The 23,768-nt window shown below is 35.3% G+C and overlaps 1 protein-coding gene across 1 annotated transcript; it reads right to left on the bottom strand.

Annotated features, from left to right (window-relative positions):
* Positions 1-198: 198 nt before the first annotated feature.
* Nup205 (nuclear pore complex protein Nup205) lies at positions 199-23,742 on the bottom strand. Its single transcript, XM_019057346.2, is given in 27 exon segments — positions 199-1,327; positions 1,813-1,943; positions 2,190-2,415; positions 3,283-4,157; positions 4,160-4,313; positions 4,962-5,242; positions 5,709-5,910; positions 6,564-6,896; positions 7,565-7,884; positions 8,442-8,687; positions 9,434-9,596; positions 10,407-10,590; positions 11,214-11,461; positions 11,930-12,112; positions 12,689-12,898; positions 13,090-13,465; positions 15,062-15,243; positions 15,685-15,861; positions 16,749-16,871; positions 17,319-17,422; positions 18,320-18,496; positions 19,290-19,426; positions 20,293-20,473; positions 20,717-20,935; positions 21,470-21,638; positions 22,710-22,855; positions 23,589-23,742. Coding segments are annotated over 27 exon segments (5,886 nt in total). The 5' UTR covers positions 23,596-23,742; the 3' UTR covers positions 199-1,195.
* Positions 23,743-23,768: the final 26 nt, after the last annotated feature.

The raw sequence follows: 23,768 nt of genomic DNA on the forward strand, positions 1-23,768 counted from the left end.
TAACATTATTGGGTAAATACGGCTTGAGTTAACAAGGATCAAATCTTACTGGCTGAAGCTGCTTGAAAATCAGGTGATGTAATCTTAAAGTCAGCAAAGACAGCTAATAAAAAAAACGTTTGCTCTTGGGATGAGTCGGTGGCATTCACTTAATAAGATATCTAGGCATGAAAACTGTAGTGAAAATGATGAAGTCTCTTTTCCTTTCACATTGACTTTAATGTAAAAAATCAGACAATATGTGATCAGGCAGAAATTTATACAGAAAATTACAATTCTATTTTGGCCAAAAACATACTTGTTTTAAACCATTTTGATACAATTAAAAACTAGTGTAACTGTTGCATATTACCATTAATTAATAATATGTAGTTGACTTCAGAAGTTTTTCAGCTTTAAAAAAAGAGAATGACTCTTTATTCAAATCCTACTAATTCAGTCAGTTACACATTTTGAAAATCAGGATGTTATTTTATAAAATTTTTAAAAAAATCCAATGTTGTGCAGCTAAAAGCCAAAGCCATGGTAGACAATCCTACTATGGTAATTGGAGGAAAATAAGTCAATGCGGTATTGTTGGATGAATTCTAATATTCTCTCTTGTAGAATACTTTTAGCAGATGAATTGTACACATTTTATGCAGCCAATTCTTATCATTCCCCAGTTAGGTTGTTTCTCTGGGATCAAAACCTTCGAAGCATTTCCTTACTATTTTCAAAATGCTTGAATGAGAAATATTGTTTCACCAGGAGATTTCTTCTTAAGATGTTTGAATTTGTGACGTGGGTATCTTTTATGATCACATTTCAAAGCAATCACGATTTTCTACATACAAAGAAAATCAATTTCAGTGTAATCGTAAATCAGAAAACTATTACAGAAAGTATGGCTTAGAAAGGTACAAAAATATTTCATGAAAAAACTATTACACGGAATGTACAGATAACCATTCATTTTGCAAGGGCTTCAATTTGAAATTTTATTTTTTCTGATAGACACAAAAAAATTTTAATGAGCTATTTGAAGGAGAGTAAAAATTCTTTACATGTTCTTTGAAGCTTTAAAATGTTAATAATAAATTTGTTCCTAGACAGCTCCTTTTCTGATAATTAGATACAAAACCGTAAGAAAATAATTTGACTAATCTCACTTAATTTTCACTTTCGGTGCTTGATCACCATTTTTAACAATTGGTTAATGAGTTAATGATTTGTCAGCAGTGCCGTTTGTAATGAAAGATCCAGGTTTTTCGGGAACAAACTGAAGAAGTTTTTTCAACCTCCTCAGCAAAGCCTCAATGAAACCTTTATTTGTAGAAGTTTCTTCCTGTAAACAAAATAGGAGAAATTAGAAACATGAAGCTCTAGCGAATTACTATGGTTTTAGAATAAATGGATCATTTTTATACTGTCTTATCTTGCTGTAACGTTTTTGGAGGGAAAAAAGAGAGACGGACGTTATTTCGAACAACACTTTAACGAGAAATGGGCAGCAGGTACTAGAGAAAATGAGGGGGCCCGATGTTACTTTGAGGAACGTTACAACAAGTTACGACTGTATGCTTCAATGACTAAAAAAGAAACATCGAGTTTAGTATTCTCTTGGGTGCGGTTGATAGAGGAGAAATTATTTTCATGACTTATAAAATTGAGGTAGCAACACATTCCCTACTGAAGTTCTGAGTCATGTACTTACTTAAATATTTAATATAGCACCAGATCACAAGACATTATTCTATATCATGAGTTTTTACTCCAGTTAAGGGGAAAACAAAGCCTTATATTAATGAAATCTTCAATCGGAATCCTTACCTCTGAAAGTTCAACCAAACTTTTACAGAAGGTTTCATTAAATATGGAGGTCAAACCTTCCTTCAGCTGCCTAATTTCATTGATTGAAACATTCCATGTGATATCGCTCATTTGTTTTGGAGTTTTAGAATCTGTAAAAAAGAAAAAAATGTATTAGAGTCGGTTCAAAAATTTACTCAATTGAGGACAAGCTAAGCAAGAAACATTGTTTCCATTTAATAGACAAAACTCAACTGATGACAAAAAAAGATGATGGATAAAATAGTGTTGGACGCGAAAATTGTCTTCATGTCAAAAATGCTATTGGATTAAAGGTTATTATATCAAGGTTTTACTGTAATGACTAATAAGTTCTATGTGATGTATTAATTTCTTACTCGGAAGAGGAGATGGTTTCAAAGAGATGCCATAGGAGGTAGATGGGATGGCTCTCAGCATGTAATAATCTAAATGAGACCAGATCAAGTAGAAGCAGTGTTCAATAATAAACAAGCAGCGACTTAGTTCCAACTTCTTGTCAGCCAATCGTTCCGAAACTTCTGTTGATGCTAGATATTGTAATTCTTCTAGACTTTGAACATTCTTCGAGCCTTCCGGAAGATACTGGAACAATAAAAAATGTCATTAAATTCTGAACTAGAAAATGTATAGTTGAAAGCAAAATAGTCATCAAAAAATTATGATAGTACAAGACTAATTCTGGCAATTCTTGAGTTTTTGAGTTCAATTTCTCAGAGGGGTTTTTGACTTTCTTGTAATATTTTACAAATAACGAGCAAGGATTGGTAATAGAAGTGGCAGAGCTAAAGTCAATTTTAGACCACGAGAATTCGGGAGAACCAAAGACTTCTGTGCAGCGCCCAGCACATTTTTTGATTATTGATAACTATTTACCGTTTCTATTGTATCAGAAACAGATCTGACGCCTAGCGCACAGAGAGCTCTGAGTCTGTCAGTCAAAATATGGCGTAAGTACCGCTTTGCTACCATGACACTATCTGCTTTAAGTGTAATCTAATATTTTAATGCCTTCTCGGTACGTAACAATTGTTTTACCCGTCTTCATTGTCGTTTAAGACAGCTTTAAAACCAAAATAAGGTCTTGCCAAGGCTTCAAAATCCTTGCTCTCAACAAAATTAGATACTTTAAGACTTTTTTCGGACTTCTATTTTGTTTAACGTTTCAGAGCTTTCGATGAGTTCAACAGAGAAAAAGGATAAAAAATCACTCTCTGCCACTTTTCATGGGGGCAAAGAGTTTTCTTGACATCAATCCCATTTATAAGTCAGATAAATTTAGAGGAATTATTTTGAGACTTCCGATGTTGCATTAAAGTTGCAGTTGAAAATTAGACCTCTGTCTTGAAAAAGAAAAAAATGATTTCAATTTTTGAGATGTTTTCAAATTCAGGCGTCAATTTCAGGAAAAGAGTTTCAGGCGAAAGAGGAAAACAAAGAAAGGGAACTTACATCTTGTAGAGCTGTGGAAGTGAGGGATGGAACTGAGGACAGTGTGCTGCTAAGGAGGTTGACGTTCGCCCTTTCTCGATGATAATGTGCAACACATTGGACAAGCTGTGTTACAATGACTCCTAGGCTCAGATCTTTGGTTACGACGTCCATATCTTCCGCTGACCTGAGGGTATCGTTAAAAACAGGCACTAAAACAGGCGTAGTCAATCGCCTATCCGCACTACTCAAAGTGGTCAAATTCCTAACGTACATCAACAAATTTCCTGCTACCTCTAAAACATTACACACGACTTCGCTTTTCCCTTTTTTAACATCTGTCCTGGTTGTGTTGATGTTACGAATTAATGAATCTGAGATTACAAAACGTGGCACTAAACTAAACATCAACTTCTTTATCCTATGCAAATGAGAGAGGTTCTCTTGACTAACATCATATTCCAAGTCATCATTCACTGTTTGGTTTGTTGTGAAAGCTATAAGAGCTGTGATTTGTGCAAGCTCTTTCAAGAATGGTAACCGTAAGAAGGGATTTCCTGATCTAAGGATTTGAGCGATTGCATCACTATGGCTTAAAATAAAACTAAAAACTTGAAGAACAGCAGATTCATTGTGCTTCCCAAGCGTGATCAAAACGACTCGGCACAAGGCTAGTGCAGGTGTTAACAGTTGAAGATATCGGATGGCGATGCTGGGAAGAAAATCTATGTCCATGGATGCAGATGTATAGGACAGAATGTCTGGGTGAGCATTGAACACTTCTAACGCACTGAGAGCTCCGAGTGCTTTTTGTTCGAGAATGAGCTCTGCTCCGAACGGTGTTGTGGCTATGCGACACAGAAGGGCCATCTTCGCTTCATAGACATACAGGGGCGAAGAGTTTTTATTGATGGAGAAAGTAGGCCTTGTAGCTCTTCATCCGATTCCAGTAGACATTCCACGAGGTATTTGATAAAACCTCTTGATGACAGAATTGAAACCCATTGAGGATTGGTGTGGACTAGGAGGTCTAGACATGAGAGCGCCAGCATCTGGAAGATAAAACAGAATATTGGTAAACATTTTTTAAACAGTTGAAGAAAAGAATAGTGAAATAAACTTATAAATAAATAAATAAAAAAATAAAGATGGTTGCAATCTGAGTTAGCTGACAGGAAAAACATTTGACTAAGAAGAAGGTTACGACAAAAAGAGGAACTGTTGTCGCACTGGATTATCAAATACAAATTAGTGTTAATAATTAGACTTGACAGAGTCAACTTAATTGCGTAATTCGAACTTTAACTAATATAGTGCCAACATCAATCTAGCAACCAAGTTCCACAGATAATTTGCCTGATGAAAACTTGGAAACTACGATTAAATTTTAGAATGATATGAAAATGAAGAGGCTAAATACAATTGAAGTTAACTCAAAAAGAAAAATATTGGGGTGAAACAGAGGGAAAATTGATCACACCTTCACTTACAATCAGAATACAAGTTAAAAGAAGGAGTTAAAAGTAAAATACACTGAGTTACTGCAGACAAGAGAGCTCATCCTTAAATTATAGTTTTGAATGTTACTTGGTTGCTGAATATATGTAGTATAAGGCTTTGGCTAAGGGGCTAAGGCTTAGGCTAAGGCTCAAGGGGCGCAGGTGAATGGTGATAGAAGATAAAATAAAATCTAGACTTACTCTGCAGATGTCATGTCCGCTTGTGCTATCCTGGCACAAGACATGAAATAATGGCTCTTTGCACAAATTTAAAATGACATCTGTTCCAGGCGAGCGAGAGGTTTCACTGATACTGCTTCCAAGCTTCCTTATTCTATTCATGAAAAATTCATCTACTTCATTCACTTCAACGTCTTCAGCGGTTTTTCTGGCACTGATTTGTTTGGTTTCTTCTTCACAGAAATGAAGAAAGTTGAGCAAAGATCCATATAGATTACAACGGATCATTTGTGCTTTTGCTCCTGAAATAAGAATATAGTACGGTAAAAAACTAATAAAAAAATCATGTCACAGACTCTAAATTGTTTTCTTTTAATAACTGATTAAAATACAGAAATTATTTCATAATATTTTATGAAATGACTTAAATTTGACGCTAGCTTGCCTATTTTCTCAGAAATACCCTGCACGGCAATCTAAAGCTATTCAATGCAGTCTAAATTTTGTCATTATTCAATAGGATGATTTAAACAACCTCCATAAAACGAAGAGCTTTTAGAATCGAACTTTCCAAGTGCCATTATCCAGAAAAACAGGATTGAAAAGTGAATTTTTCAGCGTTCTAACAGACGTTTTCTTAGGGTAATATGGGATTGTCACTATGAGTGTGTAGACGCTCAGCAACACGCCGTTAGCATTCCAGCCTGCACCAGTGGTGCACTTAATGTACTGAATTGTGATTAACGAATAAATACTCTAGATTCTTACCTGAGGTTATAATCCAGGATATTATGGAATCAATAACAGAGTGAAAAATTGACGTATACGACTTGAAAAATGATACTTTTTTAGCTTCATTTATTGCTGACTTGGTAATTTGTATATAATTGCGTCTTGCATCAACAAGTAGCAGCAGAACAACTCCACTAGCCAGATTATCCATTTCCAAAGACACGTTCCCTACTTTCCTCTGAAATTCAAAATTAAAAACTATTAAATTTTTTCACACTTATCTTAAGCATTTACCAACGGACACACTCTCTGGACTACCTTGATTTCTCATTTTAACTTTGAGGTTCATTTCTTCTGATCTTAGGAAATAAGAAATTCATAATTCAAACCTCTCCATCTTCAAGCTGATACTTATATTTTTTCATGATAGGCTTGATTCATGTGTGTTGACAAGTTAGTTCTATTAAAAACAATTGATTGTAAATGCGGTATTCTGCCTTGATAAATATCAATCATGTTACAGATGTTTGCATGGATCGAACTCGGTGTTGCCACCTTGCAAGATTGCCACTAATTACCACATGCAATTTGTAGAATGACACTTACATGGAATTTCGTTGTTTATACTGGTCCTCTTTTGGTTGCTGGTTGAATTATCCCATTACATCCTTCTTTATCTAATACCTCCCTCTCTTCATTCCACACTATCTATATCACATTACTATCACCACTACAATCATACAGAGGTATCATTGAAACATTCAATCAAGGTTTCTTTGCTACAGAGGAACTCTTGAATATTTACAACAACCCAAGCAAGACACAACTACAGTAGAGTTATGAATTCCCTTTTCCCTTTATAGAAGGTAAGCAGTTCAGGAAGCTACAGACCTGGTTTAACATGTCATTCATTATCTCCAACAGTAACTGGAACCTGTCATTGAAACTGAAGAGCGAGAGCGGTGCAACTGCAAAAATGATACCAGTTACTTGACGCCATGCATCAAAGTACTGAACAGTTGACGCAGCCAAACACCTGCTCTCGTTTAACTTCAATGCGTAAACGAGAACATCCTCGATCTCCTGGAGTATGAGCTGTCTTTGGCCAACAGTAGAGCCGTTTTGAACGGTTGACAACTCATCAATGAGGACTTGGTGCAGTTGCTTCACATTGATGAGTTTCACTTTGTTGTTACTCACTGGCACCTGACACTGATTGATGACCTGCGGGTGAAGCAACAGAGATTTAGGTTGAAGCCAAAAGATTGTAAATAAAATTTCACTGATTTTAGACATCAAAAGGCAACCCACCAACCCTGTTGCCTTCAATCTGTACTTTGATGTAAAAAATTATTTTTGAAGCTTGCATTTAATTCCTTGCATTAAACGGTGACAACTTTCCTTGAATTTTAGAATTTCTTGACTGTTCAAGCTCTTCGAACGAGAAGTTGTCTGATTTTTCAAGCACTTAAGACATGAAGTACTAAGTACTTTTCATGAGACACTTGTTGTGCAAAATTCAAGCTCTGTTGATAGAAAGAATGAGTGCCTTTAAAGCTATTCAACATTTTATATAGGATAAAAAATTCAACGTTTAATAGCTCTCCTTTTTTGGTTCGTCTAACCTAAAAATCAGTGGGCACTTGAAAGCTTCAGTTACCATTTTTTAGATATGTATTATTCAATCAAGAATGTTAGGAACCTTTCATAATAAACGTAACAGTAAACTTTGGATTTCAGGGCTCCTTTGTGACGGAGATCCTTAAACTGTAACTTGTAAAAACAAAATGGGCACAACAATCTCCTTGACTCCTCTTTCTTCCTTCCTAGAGCATGACATATTTTATGGTCGGCCCCGCACAGTATAAAAAATTCCATTAAAATAAGCTAACCTTCTCAAGCATAGATGGTTCAAAGTAGTTCCAGTTTGGTTGCTGAACTGAATCATGGCTGAATTTCAAAAGGTTGAGCAACCTCCGCAGTAGGCACTTCTTTTCAGCTTCTTTCTTCCGTCGTAGGCCAGGGTCATGACTTAGACTGAATACCTCTACCGAGTCAAGCGTCAATTCTTGAGATGGCTCCACATGATCTTCATTTCTTGTAAGCAGGTTGAGCAGATGTGTCACTTGAGACAACTGATCATTATTTGTGAGCACTTTGATTTCTATGGCAACCGTTTTGAGCAACCAGCTCATCTGATTCAAGATAGTGGCTTTAAAACAAAAAAATCATTCATCAAATTTTTGCGAGGAAAAAATATAAATCAATTGGTAAAAAGCTCACATCTGATTTTAAACCAGTAAGATGGAGCTTTTCTAATTTACCCTAAAAACATTTCTAGGAGAATTGACAGAGTTAGTTCTTCAAACTTATTTTACAAATGATAAGAATTTAAGCTATTTTCATGAAAAAAAGTTTCATGCAATGATACATTCCATTGTATACATAAATGAACTAACTAGATAAATAAACTGAATTTTAGATGATGATGTCCAAAAAGAGAAGAAAAGAGGAGAAAAAAAGAGAGAAATTAATAAACTAGGTATCGTTTTTTAGATCTCATCACGTTAATGAGTCTTTCATTCAAGACAAGCGAAAAATTTACCAAAATTCACAACTTGCTTAGAAATGGTGCAGGGCAAAAGTTATATTTTTAATTAGGATGAAAACAAAGAGCTAGGTCTTACTAGAAACAAGCATATAAATCAAATTTGATTCTACTTACTAACAATAACTTAGAGAGAAATCGGATTTTGGTGCAGTACTTACGAGAGTTTTGACATGGGAATGGTAAGCTTGATAAATGTTTGTCGATAAAATCGTTTGAAGAGCGTAAAAATCGGAAGACTGGCTCTGTTGTTTTGGCATTAGCGCAGAGGGTGTACAAAACATGATATCCTTTTTCAACCAATCTCGGATGAATAGGAGGCCAAAAAAGTTGTTTTCGCTCAAGAAGAGAGTTGTTAAGAAGAGAGAGAAGTGAATGGAGACATGTCCTTGGATGCCCCAAGTAACCTTGCAAGAAAAATAGTATTCCACAATTAGTTCACTTTGACTGAAATTTGTAGCAAAAAGAAGTCAGTATTTTCAAATTTACTTTTAAAAAATTATCATACCAGGTGGTCATCGAATTTAAAAATTGAAGGTCCCTAAATTTTCAAGGTATTCCGAGACAGTTTTCGAAAAAATCTCATAACTTTTGATACAATACAGAATGATGAATAATAATTTTAAGCATTTAAGATTCAACCAAATTGAGACAAACGTGAAGCTGTTTACATCATCACACAACATATAAAAATTTTCCACTTTAATGCATATGATTTTCTCCAGACTATTAGTCATTTTGTTTTCTTTAACCCACTTTTCTAACCCTAGGTTCTTCCCTTCCTTTTCCCAGATTGCCAGATTTTCTCTGACTGCAACCATTCTGTACATAAAATTCAAATTTGGCGTCAATAAGGCTGAGTTGGGCAAGTGGTTACATGGTGATTGCAATTTCATGGCTGAAGTTAGAAAATACCTAACTCCGCTTGCAACATTGCAAACCTCAGTTCATGCTTTAATTTTTTTTTTTTCAATAAAAGAACAAGCCGTTCCTCTTTCAATTCTGTAAGAATTCTTTCCACTCATTCCAAAATATCCACTAAAAATTTACGGAGATACTTTCGTCATATTCTTTCAAAGTCTTAAATAAAAATAAGCTCACGACTTTCATTTCTTCTCACTGGCTTTTTCCTTTAAATAAAAAAATGTATTACCTGGTTGTTGAAAGACGGTTCTTTTGATATCTTTGCTCAGATCAAATCCTAGGAGGTAATGGGTCAGGTTTGGAGCTTGATGATTCAAACATTTGATTAGGAGTTTCAGAATAACTTCTTTTGTTTTTGAAACTACCCCCATTCCTTGCTCATCCACGTTCTCCTAAAAATGAGATTTCACCTCTGTTAATGAAGACATCACACCTAAATAATTTTGTTCATTCTAAAGTAAAATCTACTCAAATACTACAGTCAGTTGTGAATGGCATCATTGAAACAGGCATGGTAAAAATTGTTCAGAAATCATCAATAATACTTTGACATAACATACGTCTTGTGAATTCATTATTTACAACTGAGAGGCAAGGTTCAATTGTCAGTTATTGAAATTTTTCAGAATGGAAAATCTACTGGAGGGGGAAGGGCAGGCTGACTGATAGACACCTTTCATGTCACTGTGTTCTTTTACGTGTTCGTTCCATCAATGCCAGAAAAACATGGAAGAAAAAGGCAAAGTATGGTGGACAGTGTAAAAATCTTTATAAAGGCAATATACTTTTCCATCCGAAAGTTTTCCCATAGCTGTTGAAAGTTAATCATTAGTTGACCTAGGATTGCTGAAGCTGGCCTCATAGGTCCAACTAGTGCCACAAGAAGGATGTATTGGGCCCTTCAGCCCAAAAGGGGACAGAACATTGTCATTTGTTTCGGGAGTTTATAGTCTTTTATAAGTAAGTACGGCTGATTCATGATCACTTTTGAGCTTATAAAAATTGCTGTTATTTTGAAAGTTACAGATTTTATCAAATAATTGAAAAAAGAGGGATTTATTTTTCAAAAATCTGAGGAAATTAAGATGAGAATACTATATAAATGCCGAGCAACTACAGAATTGAATTGTTCATAAAATGACAAAGAAAGAAGATGAAAAGAAAGAGGGAAAAAAAAAAGAAATTGTAGAATAGTAATTTACCACATCTAAGTCATCACTGTCCATACACTCGACGAAGCCATGTCGAATTGAAACTCTCAAAGAAGGGGTTGCAGTGAAAAAAGTTACAAGATGCGATTGCGCAAATGAGTGGGACATCATAGCCAACAGAATCTGTACAGCGGCTAAGGAATGCTCCGGTAACCATGAGTTGTAGGTGACATACCTGTGAACAGTCAATACCAAAATGGCTCACATAAATATTGAACCTCAACAATATTTCAATTCTTGGTATGTTTATTTTAAAGAAACATTCCCGAAATTGTTTACACAAACGGTTCAATGCCAAGATCAGAGCAATCAAATATTAAAAATCAAGAATGTAAAAAAATATAAATTGATATTTTTTAAGCACATGCCTCATTACAAGGGATTTTAGGAGGTACAGAGAGTTCATATACCTTGGAAAAAAATTTCAAATTTTTCAAAATTCACATTAATCTCATGACTTGTGTTGGTTACTTTCTTGCTCAAAATCATTTGAAACTTTGCAAATACAGCATAATTTTCATGTTTGTATGCATGGGTCTTACGATTCTAAAAAAAACCAACTTGACAGTCTCCCCCCTTCAAGCGTGACCACAATTAAGTCTGCAAGGTTGGCAGTCAATAACTTCATGTACTTCTGAATTTCACTTGCAAAAAAAAAATACTAGTTTTCAGTTTATTTTATTATATTTTTCACAGCTTTTAACCTTAGCAAATTACCTGAGGCTGAATAAAATATATGGAGTAAGTTCTTCCTGGGGGAAAAAAATATTTGAAAAATGTTCCGACTGAGTTACTTACTTGGTTATATTGACCAGATGATCGGGTTTTCCTGAACGAGGGTTGATACCCATGAGCAGCTTGTAAATAGGGGTGAGAAGCACTGGGGAACTGTTTGAGTTATTCAGTAACAAGAATTTTGGAGTGAGTGCCAAGACTTTTTCCAGAAGCTTGAGACAGTACAGCATTGATTGTTCAAGGTCGCTCTTGCCCGAAAACATTGAGAATGTATCAAGGAGGTTGCACCCTTCATCAACAAGGAAGAGAACCTAAATTTGGAGGGAAAAAAATCATTGGGCGTTAGTTATACCTTCACATGTTTCAACATTCAACTAGATGCCTACAATGAAATAGACCTGTGCAAGTCTGGTTCTCTCAATTTGAGTATTTTTTCACTTGTTTGTTTCACTTTTTAACTTTGTGTGTTTAACACACCAAATTACTTTCTGTTCCTACTTTACTTGAGGAAGTCTGTATACGATGCCAAATCTAATGAGTGATACGTTTATAGATTTAAAAAGTAAGCTAAACCAGATAAAAAGTAAATTTAAAAAAAAAAAAAATGTTCATTTTTTTTAAGCCTTAAGAAAAGATTAGTTTCTTTTATTTAAGTGAAAACTTCGAAAAATTAATGTTAGGCTGGGATTAAGATCTTTTTATTTTTTCTTCCTCCTTGTAAAAGTGTTCTACTTACAAGTATCAGAAAAAGAGAATAAAATGAGGTTTAATTGAATCACCATTTTTAGAAGTTCTGACTGCATTGACATGTTGAGCATTATATGATATCCGGCTGGTCTGTTGACACAAGTAGAACCTCCACCGTGAATTTCGACTCTACTTTCACTGAAATCTTGAACTTGAGGATCATACTGCTCAAGAAGTTTGTAGATAAGCTTCATACAGCTACAACTTACTTCCCACTGTAAAAAAAAAAAAAAAAAAAAAATTCAGACAACATGAACTTTCTCTTTAAACTGAAATAATAACCTACAGGGCAAATTTCAAGTGTTTGTGGTTAATATCATGATGACATGAATAGTTGTGTCACCTGGGGTTATGAGTGACAGAAGATTCATCAATTGCAAAGCAAGGTTATAAATCAAAAGGAATGTTGTTCTTGAATCTGTCTATGCAAAATGATTCTAAAAAATTGATATTATTTTTCAAAAAGCGATACTTCGAAGGCCGAAAAAGCCCAGCCGATTACGTCTTGTTAATTCTCATTTAGTAGCAAAATGATCATTTTCCTTGACAAATTAGTGTGAATCACGAAATTTCCAACATTATATTTTAGGAAATGTTTCTAAGGTTTATAAAAATTGTAATATTGAATTTATTTTGATTTTGATTATTCGTAGTTATTAAGGAGTGTGGCCACAATTGACAGCACAATTTGGTAATGAAAATGCTCTGTCAGTTGCTGTGGATTAAAGATGCAACATCAAAAGAAAAGAAGAAAAAAAAAGTAGAGGATTTTAAAAATCAGGAAAACATACCTTCTCAGCAGGATTTTTGTACTGCCTGATGTTGAATCTTAAAAATACAAAATTCATTATGAAGTTCAAATATGGATCAAATCCTGGATTCCTCAGCCCTGCTCCAAGCATTTTTGGAACTGGAATGTCTGTTAATTTGTCCAATAACTCCAGCATTGCCCTTGTGAGAGGAAATTCTTCATTTCTAGCTTCTAATTCTTCCAGTTCGGTCTAAAACAAATGAATTCACTTTTTAGTGGAAAAACATTATTTTTATGGATAACATTCCAATTTTTCTGTGAGTATATAGTACTAAAAAGTATACTACTTTCTATAGTATACTAGTATAGTCTCTAAACTGAAACATCAAAATAATTGCCACATATTCCAAAGTGCAGATAGCATATTTTATCTCTATTTACCTGTAGGCCTCTTGGTGAATAATTAGAAGTTGTTGGTACGGTTGTCAGGATTTGAGATGCTTCCAGGCTGTGCCAGATTGTGATGGCATTGGTTGAGGATTTTGCAAAAGCTGCTAGAGTTCGGAGGAGCTCCGCTTTCAAGGAAATTTGAACTGAACAACCGATCAATCCAATGAAAACATTTATCACATTCCAGGATGGGATTTCGCAAAAAGATACACGAGACACATCATCATGAGTTGCAACTGTTTTGATGAGACCTAAAACAGCATGTAGTCCTTGGATCTCAAGAGGTGTTATACCCTTAGGATGAGATCGGGTGCGATAAACAGTATCTGTTGTCAAGGGCAGTTCTTGACGCAAATTGAAATAATACCTGTAAAAATTTAGAAAGAGGAAGGAAATATTAATCCATTATCTATAACAACACAGGATGAGAAGAAATATGAGTAAAATGCATGGCAGGTCACTATAGTAAATCTTGAAGGTCTACTGATAAAAATGGAAGCTTCTGACAACATATTACAGGTTATAATTATTATATATTTTTCGGTGGTAATAGAGTGCAATCAATTAATTATGACCCAGAAATATTTAAAGATCTAACATTATATTAAAAAAAAAAAAAAAAAAAAAAAAAAAAAAAATTACTTACTTTTTGCAGAGCTAAATACTAAATCAAACTCATTTTCCCACCAAAAATTTTAAATTTTTGGATTTTGCCGTTTTAAGTATTTTGGGTTTTAATTTAGCATTTGAAATAAAAATATGGTAAGTAAATGAAGTAGGGCTGTGCGAGCCTGGATTTTTGGATTCGAGCCGAGTTCGAGTATTTTTTCACTAAGTCGAGCCGAGTTCGAGCTTTTTCGAGCTTTGAAAATGACCCTCAAGCCGAGTTGAGCTCGAGTCGAGTTCGAGTAATTTCGAGTTTTAAAACGTGATTTAATCTGCGGCGTACATCAAAGGAACTTCGGGCGGCACAAGTGAAGGCTTTAGAGCCCATTTATGCACGCAATTCGTGTCGCCGTGTCGCCGGCGGCAGTTGTCGCCGCGACGTTTTTTGGAATCGCGCGATCCATATTTTTGTAGCCGCAGCACCTTTTTTCTGCCGCCGCGACACCGTTTATCTGGAGCGCAAAAGGTCCAAAACACGTGCTCACTTTCAGTCTTCCAAGCGGCGGTCGCCGCCGCAGGTTGAAATTGGTCGCGCGCATAAATGCGCTCATATGACTCCGTGTATTTACAAACCACGGGCGGCAGGAAATCGCCGGGCGGTAGCGTGTTGGCGCTGCGGATGGTAGAAATTTGCCGACGAGACCCTGATGTTATTCAATCGTAAAATGATGGCAAAACTAACGTTAGTTGAAGTATGATTGAAATATTTGGAAGTTGGACTCTTTCGGCGTTTCCGGCTCAAAAAAACTCGAAATAAACTCGAAAAAACTCGTGTTGTTGACACTCGAGCCGAGTTCGAGTACTCGCTCGAACCTAACCTAACTTTCGAGCCGAGTCGAGTACTCGATACTCGGCTCGACTCGACTCGAAATTCGAGTACTCGCACAGCCCTAAAATGAAGTTCATATTTTTCAATGAAACGCACAGGAAAAAATAGTTATAAAGCCAACAGCAGTTTCTTTTTTACTTTGCACTTACTATAAAAACTCTAAATATACATGTTGATTACAAGGACTTAGTACCCTTTTTCAGTTTACTTGGGTAGCTTTGACCAACCGAATGGACCTAGCTTGCCACAGGCTATAGGCAATATTCATCAGAATACACTAAAACAATATTTCAGAAATGATAAAATCACTCAAAATTATCAATGAATAATCTTGGTAGCCTTGATAATTTATTAAAAATTCCCAGATCATTGCCTGGTCCTGAACTAAACATTCACAGACTTAATGATAAAACAGCACACCTCTGACTGTCAAATATACTACATAATAGCATAACTGAGACAACATACCTATTAAATGACTCAAAAAAGTGATCCCAAGAGAGCATTTCATTATTTTGTTTCATGTGGTTGAATATATGGCGCGCAGCTTGTTCGCAAGATGCTAAAGATGTTAACATCTGAATATAAGGAACAAATAACATCGGTGGAAGATGATCACCAGCAGAGCGGACAAATTTAAATAAGGACACCTGGAACAAATAATAAAAAACATTCAGAACTTCTACGGACATCGTTGACAGACCCAACTCCATTAGGAAAAAAAAAACTTATCCATTTTTTATCATAATTTCAAGAAAAATTGTAAATCGAAGGCAAGAAGGCTTAAGAATCTCAACCTTAAATCTATACTTTATTATCTAATACAAATCTATATCTTATTTGTTATGTTATTGTCTTATCTTATTACTTTATGTTAGATCTATTTTCAGTGACTGTATTTTTCAGCCATATAACACACCCACATTGAAGTTAGAATGATGACTGATAAAGCATCAATATCAAATTCAATACTATTAGAAGCAAAAACGATCAATCAAGAAACTTTGATGTCACAAGGCAATTAAACAAAGGGATAAGTTATAGGATAGCCTACAGGTAAAAAAAAAATAATGATATAAACTAGTACTTACTTGTCTTGGAGGTGATTTGAAGGAATACGTGTGACCCTTTGAGTAACTTTCTTCCAGCGGATACCAGTAATCCAGCATGAGTTGCAAGTCAAGGGGGTCAGAGGAGTAAAGACGATGAATAACCAACATCAAATGTTCAAAGTGGTGTGGCAAATTGCTGGGAGGCTCAAGCCCTTCCTAATAAGATTACAATAAACATGATGGATATGAATTAAACTTTAAAAAATGTGCCCATGAGTGATAAGAATGAGAAATACAAGAGGAAAAGATTTAATAGTGACACGGCTTTGTAGGAATGCACCATTTTAGATACTATTAATGATCATCCTGGAATTTGATGAACTTTTCAGGCAGCGGATGGGATCATCACGATTGTCGAGGAACTGATCGATGAGATGGAGTCATCAATTTTTCCTTTGCATGCAATAATTAAATATACAACTGAAAATCTCACAATAGACAGAAAAAGCCAATTTTAGAGCAATTTTACTATACAGAGATGAGCACTGTTCAGTGCTGGTTATGATCATATGGAAAGGTAAATTTGGGAACATTTTGAGTTTCATATCATCAGCACACAGGGTAGCCTGATCTGTCAATTTAACATCACTCCCAATGTTATGACAATGTTAAAACCCAATGTTAAAACAGTTATGAAATCCAAACTGAGCAATAAACATACAGCTGCCCATCACAGGTCTAGATGCACTAATGTTGGATACAATGTCACTCGAAACTTGTCTACAGTTGCCTCTCAGACTGGTCATAATTAGTGTTACACCAAACAGCATATCTCTAAGAGGGGGAATTGTGTTCAGAGGATCGTGAGATTTTCAGTTTTACATTGAATTTTAAAAGACAATGGCAAAATCACAACCTCTGCCTGAACAGCATGTGCATCGAACTGCAATCTATTTGAGAAAGCTTCCCATTAATATTATTCATTTCCTCATTGGAAATGGCTTTATGAATTGTCATGTGGACAGAAAAACTTCAGAATATTGAATAAAAATAAACGGTATTTAAAAGGAAGCAGTTGCTTGGAAGTTCAATTTTAACCCTACCTGGATATGAGCTTGTTTAGTCCTAGCTACTTCTTCTGCTCTATTCCTAAGTTCTTGGATTCGCAGGGGAAATAGAGCTATCAAATCCGTAATTAGCTGATGTATTCTTCTTATGTAAAACTCCTGAAAAGTTCAAAATCAATTCGTGAAACACTTTTTACTTGTAAATAAAATAAAAGATAAATTTTATACCTGCTAGTAGTACCGTTGATTATATAGTTGGGAACAAGGAAAATCCAAACTCTCATGATAACAATAAGGCTGAATGCAAATCATTCTAACTTTACCTTCATTGATATCAGACTTCTGTCATAGTGCACATTAGCCGAACTTATGATGTTATGATTGTAGTTGGATTTTTCCTCCAATGGTAATAGTATTAATTATTGTGAGTAATGGGATGCATTTTGCCTTAAAAATAGATGAGAAGAAAAAAAGGCAACAAATTTTCAAAGGGTCTCAAGGCTCAGATGACGAAAGTTGAGCACAGTCATTGGTCCGAAGATCTTTCTTGTATTGAGACTTAACAGTAAAAAAATAGAAGTCCATTGAGACAAACAGGAAACTTACTTCTTTGAAAATATTCTTGTTCAATAGAAGAGTGTTGTATAGAAAATCTAAGACTTTGCCATCAAGAGCCAGGGAGATTAGCGTGTCATCTTCATCGCAAATAGCTGAAACAAGTAGATGAAAAGCTTTGAGAAGGGAATATTGAATGAATCGATTATGAGATATATGAGATAAAATGCACACACATTTTCTACAATGATATCAATTCATTGAGTAGTTCCTTGAGAAAAATAGCTCGAGGCGATTCGTCCTAGGCTCTTGGTGTTGTTGAACTGGCATGCCATATATTGCTCTGATTAAGTGAAAAATCTTGGTAGATTTTTACTTCCTAGACATGGGCCTAAAGAATCATTCTCATCTAAAAAATTGAAACATTCAGATAATGGAAGGAAGATTAACATGGAGCTTCTTGCGGGAAAAAATATTGCATTCAATACAGAGGTCAATTACTGTATCAAATGCAACGTCCGAGAAGAATCCTGCTTATATTTCTCTGAATTTTGCAAGGGCTCATTCATAACGGCTATCGCCCCCTTATTTTGTCAAGATGTTAAAATCTGCTGAGATCAATTACTTCATTGATGCGATGTATCCACGCCAGTTCGACCACAAGAACCCAAGACTAAAGACTAAACAACTTAAAAAAATGATGGACTTCAGGCAATGTTCGGAAGGTCTGAAACTCACTCCAGCGCTAACTGGTACCAATGAGTCTGATCTAGATGAGTACTGAAATTTCACAACTTTTTTCCCTTGACTTAGCTGTCATCATGTGACACAGCTCCTCAGATAAAAAGAAACAACTAAAATATTTCTGCTTGTGAAACTTAAATTAGAAAGCAAAGAATTGAGGATGTCGGCTAGATGATGTGTGACAAGTTGTTTGTTTTTGTTTGCAAAGTTACTGCATTTTCCCCTTCATGTTTAATATGGCTAAAATCTTCAGGTAACTTCTTCTTTGAAATACTTTCTTCTGGAATATTAGTAAAATTACTACTTACAAGATGGTAGAGCAGATTGCGGAACTGATCTTAAAATGTTGAGCGAGATGCCTAGGGCAAGTCGGGCGAGCGCTAAAATCTCTGGAGAGTTCCAAGTTTGTCCAACACGAGTCAACTCGCGGATGACAGCAGGCAAGAAGTCCTCTTCGCTCAATAAAGGTAGTATGTTTACTAGTTCTGAAACAGATGATTAAAATAATTGGGTAAAACTTAATTGTGATGAGCTTTCATGTTAGATAAAGAATCCTTTAATTTTCATTTTGAGCACTTCATTACTGAGCCATGATTACAAAATGAGAGATGGGTATTGTAACTTTCACTATATACTTTTGCTAGAAATTATCAATCATAACACAACTAATGATGGACCACTAGACAATATCCTAAATTGCGCACCACAACCTTTGCTACTTCATTAAAATTTCAAGTCAAAACCGGTGGAACTATAAAATTTCTCAAAATTCAACTTGCACATGAAAATTTAGCGTTTTTGGTTTAACAATTCAAACTTCCTGCTCACCAATAATAATCCAAAGTCTACGTGAGCTAAATCAGCCTCTAAATTAGTTCAGTGTAATTAGAGATGGAAAAAAGTTTCCTATACTAAACCAATGTAACAATCTTATATTCATCAAGCACTATGACAGCACTGTCCTGTTTGCGATTGGTGATGCAAATTTTCCGTCAAATATAACCACTGAAATTCTGATCAATTACGGCACTTTTTCAAGATTTTCCTTACGTCAAAAAAATTGTAAAAAAATTCTCGCCCACCCTTTTGTCTCATGAAACAAATTAATTTTTTTTTTTTTTTTTTTTTTTTTTTTAAGTTAGTCAATTCCACTAGGTAAAACCAGCTAATTCTGTTTCAAAAGAGTAAAATGTGAGAAAATTTGCAACCTCACTTGGACACAGGATTTTCACCAGAAAAACCTCATGAATTGCTATCTGAAGTAGAAAAAAAACAGACCTTCTGAATTATCTTTCCGTTGAAAAAGGCTCAAGTCAAGAGCGTATAACAATGCAATGGTCAACGTTAATGAAACATCATCAATAGCACCATCTGCGTCCGGTTGTATTCTATTATTCTGCAAGTGGGCCATCAAACTGAAAAAAGATAAAAATTAGCCGTTAAAAGATAAGGTAACTTTGGCACTTGAATGAAATTGGAATTTGTGAATAAAATTAAATTTGAAAAACTTTCCATGAGCTGAGGTGCAGCTTCCAAACCTGACTAATGTGACCAACTTTAGTTGCGCACACTACAGAAAAAAAAAATGATTTTTGTCGAACCTTTAACTCGAACCAATAATATTGAAAAATTACAATTCTTCAGAAGATAAAAACTCCGAATCTATAATAAAACCTTGATACATGGAAAAAACCCAGATCAATTTTTTCCCTGGACAGTCCAATTTTTTCGACTCAGACAAATTATTTTCAAAGCTCAAACTTAAGCGACTGAAAGTTCCTCTATTTGAAAATTGCACCTCATCAAAATGTTTAATCTGAGACCAAATTACAAAAAGTATAACAATTTTTAGTGCTCCTGAACAATTGATGGATGAATCAAAATTGTATGTAGTCATAATCAAAAGAGCTTAAAACTTGTACATATTTCCTTCAGTTTTATTGCCAAAAGTTATGAAGAAGACAATGTAGTTATGAGTCACAACTTGTACTTATACGTACTTATATGGATAATCCCTTTTAGAGCCACATCATCTTTGCTTTAGGATAGACTGGCTACTGTTTTTCTAACACATTTTTATAAAAGCTGCAATGATATTGAGATTTTTCAATTTGCTAAAAGAACTAGCAGAAATAAATTCTGTATTACTCGAGATGAATCAGAAATGATTCACAGCTATACTTGGATAAAATATTTCTAGTGCAGCAGTGTTCAATTAGTGTTGGGAGGCTAAATTTTTTAAAAAATTATATTAAGCTTAGTATCGAAGATTTTCGCTTACATCATGGTTGTTTGCTTTGAGAGGCCAGACTGTGCAGAGTGAAGGTAAATTATGTTAGCGAGAGAACATTTAATTCCAGTGAAAATTTCAGTAACTTGATGACAGTGTTTAGGCCCATCTAGTGCTCGATTTGACTGCAGCAGAGATATTTCTCTGGCCAAATCCAGAGTGTCCAGTATTCCTGATGAAAAAAATAAAAGGGATTGAGATCAAAACAATTGGATCAAACAAAAAACAATCTCAGGAGTTAAATTTGGTGTATGACTGATACCTTACGACATTCGGTAACAATTTCCATTGGGCAGTGTTTATATGATGCAGCAATTTATGCTTAAAGTTATTGGAAAAGATTCAAAGAATATTCTCCACCAGGAGAAACAAATCAGATAAAATTGCGAAAAAAATCGAGAGAACTTTGACTTACCAATGATGTTTTCTAAAAGACCATCTGCAACTAAGGAATCGGTGAATGCTGTTATAAATTCGGTGACTTGTGGCAAACTGTCAGTTGCCCAAAGCAAGCCAGCCCGAGCCTGGATCAGGGCTTGCAAAGCGTTTACTAGTGCTTTTCGGCCATCATAATACAGGAGAACAGCAACTAAGCCTCTCGTTAGACCTGGATGATTGGGCATTTGGCGTGAGGCTGAAAAAAGAAAGGTTGATAGATTTGTCTCTAATTCTACTTCTACATGAACAACAGCGAGAATGAAATAAAGTAATTTTTTATTCACAAAAAGATGGAGTTTCCTTTTTTGTTGGCTTGTTCTTTGCTTGAATAAAAATATTTAAAAATAATCAGACAATGAAATCGACCAGATGTTAAAAAGGCAAAAAGGACTTTCTTCATGGTGAAGTTTACAGAGGGAAAAAGTAGTTATACAGATATGCTCTTGTAAGTTGACTATTTTCACAAATTTTGCCAGTGGATAGACCCTCCTTGTAGTGATGTCATCATGGGAATTTTCCATTACTTAGATGTATCAAATTGGCTCTAACCGAAGATGAGGACAATGACAGAACCTCTTTTAATGCTACCAATGAGAATGATCCAATACGTGCTGCCTCCTGAGACACGGCACTAGTAGCGTCTGTAAGACATTGAAAAGATTAAAGTGACTATAAAAATGTTTTCTTAAAAATTACATGTGCTAGGCCCTTAAGATCTTAAGTTTCTTACCAGTGCAAAGCAAATCCAAAGCATAATATTCGTTGAGGTTATACATATCAGAGATGATGATTGCCTCATCGACGAGTTCCTGTGGCAAAATCTCATGACCGATGCCAGGTAAAGTAATTCCTTCTGTGACACTTTTCAATAACTCTTCTCGATTCTTGGCATTTTTTGGCTGGAGGACAAAAAAAAACAGTTTAGTTTTCATGTTGAGAGCAAATATTCTATTGTATAAAGATATTAAATTACTTAAGTAACTAGGCATAATTTTTTGCTGAAGTAGCAAACACTTATGCTCAGCTGACTTTGCATAGGCATGAAAGTGAAATACATCAGTACTTCCATTCATCAGACTTTTCTATCTGTTTAAATTATCATTAAATATATATACAAAAATATATTAGTTATGAGATTTTGTCCCGACTCAGTTATTGATAGAAAAATTGAGTGCCAGAGGAGCTTAATTGCATTCAAATGTTCTAGAGTATCACCTGATAACTTATTTGTTTATTCACTGACCCTCTTTGGGCATATTGCAGCATTTGGGTCACAATTTTAGGTTTTCGCCTCGCTAGGGTTGAAGCCTTGAAAAATTAGGCCAGGGCTCTGAGTATTTTTCAATAGAGCATAAAGGGACGCGAATCACATGATTCAAAAATTTTCTTGTCCCTGGAATGACTGGAGATGAGGCCCAAAGTCCTGAAGTGTCAAAATCTGCAATCTGAATGCTACAGCTCAACCAGTTGAAAAGAGGTCTCCTTCCAAACTCCTTAACAATGATGTTTACAAATTGGACGTAGTTCTGCCAAACAGAACTAAGTATGTGCATTAAGACATGACCCGGAGACTCATAAGAATATATGCGTAATAGAGCTCACGTCATAATGCACACAGTTCCATTGGCACAAATACATCCAATTGTAAATATGACTTGATGCTGATTTGGTCATACCATGTGTTTGCTAGAGGTGTCGTCAGATACGATGGCATTTTTTTACACTTCGTTTGCAAGCAACTGAGATGCAATTGTCCAATAGCAATCAAGGATTGAACGCGGTCCGATCGCAAGCATAGTCAATCCTCGATCGCTTTTGGACGATTGCATTATGGTTGCTTCAAGCGGAGTGTAAACAAATGCCAACTAGGTAATTTGATGACGCCTCTACCTAGTGCAGATGTCAACCGTAAATCGTCAAATGATAAAATATTCAGCATCAGTGCAATTGACTCACAAGTTAAAACTTACAGGATTTTTCAGAGGATTCAACAAATTTTGTTTGTTTTTGTTCAGTGACTCCCGCAGTAATTCAAACAAGTGGCTGCCAGACTTCAGTATCGCTCCCTCCACTAGACTTTGCAAGTCTTTGAAAGGAGTCCAAAGATCTTCCGAATCTGCAAAATAAAGTGTTGAAAATTTAAGAAATTTTTAACAAGTGATAGAAAGTTAACTTAATCAAGATATGTACATTGCATGATATTGAGACACAATAAAATAAATGGTGCCTGCCATAAAGGAATGAAAAGACACTTTGAGGAAATCAATACATATTTTGATCTTTTCAAGTCAAACTCTTGTCAAGGTATATTTAGTGAGCAAATCGAAGAGGTATTGAACAAATGATTATGTTGGGCATTCAACTGCACTACTCATTCAAACTCAAGAAAAATCTAATTTCCCATGACAGCTTTAACGGTCACATAGCATTTGGATCAAAGGAGGCTTGAACAAATTTCTGATCAATTCATTACATTATCCAAGGGAACTTGTCCAGATTAACAGAACTTTTCAGAGAATTCAGAGACCACTTGAACAGTAGTAGGAGCTTGTTCTCCTTAAAAGTTTGGCAGTAAAAACCATGTTAGATGAAAACGGTGCTGCGCTTGCTTGCGCTTAAGACCATTGCATGCATTCTGGCCACACCTTGAAAGCTGTGCGACTTACGAGTCATTGAATTTGGAGATAATTTAAAGTAATTTCATCATGAATTCCATTTAAGTCAGAATACCTAGTGAGTATTTGAAAAATTAATGAAAAGAGCGAAAAAGAGGTTTAGACATAACCTAACAAAATCGTCATGCCGGTGATGTGATAGCGGGCGGTACAGAGTAAAGAAAATGTCCTTACCTCGCATTATGATGCAAAATGAAAAATATTCACTGCGGAATTTTTACAACCGTGAAATTCACAAATAATTCTGGGAAATTAGAAAATTAAATACTGACAGACGATGATTGCTAAATTCGCGCCATGGTTGAAACGGTAAACGGCATCAGCATCTTTGAACAATAGTTGTTTCTTTTGCCA

The sequence above is a fragment of the Bemisia tabaci genome, chromosome 6, assembly GCF_918797505.1.
Source record: "Bemisia tabaci chromosome 6, PGI_BMITA_v3".
Classification (NCBI taxonomy): Eukaryota; Metazoa; Arthropoda; class Insecta; order Hemiptera; family Aleyrodidae; genus Bemisia; species Bemisia tabaci.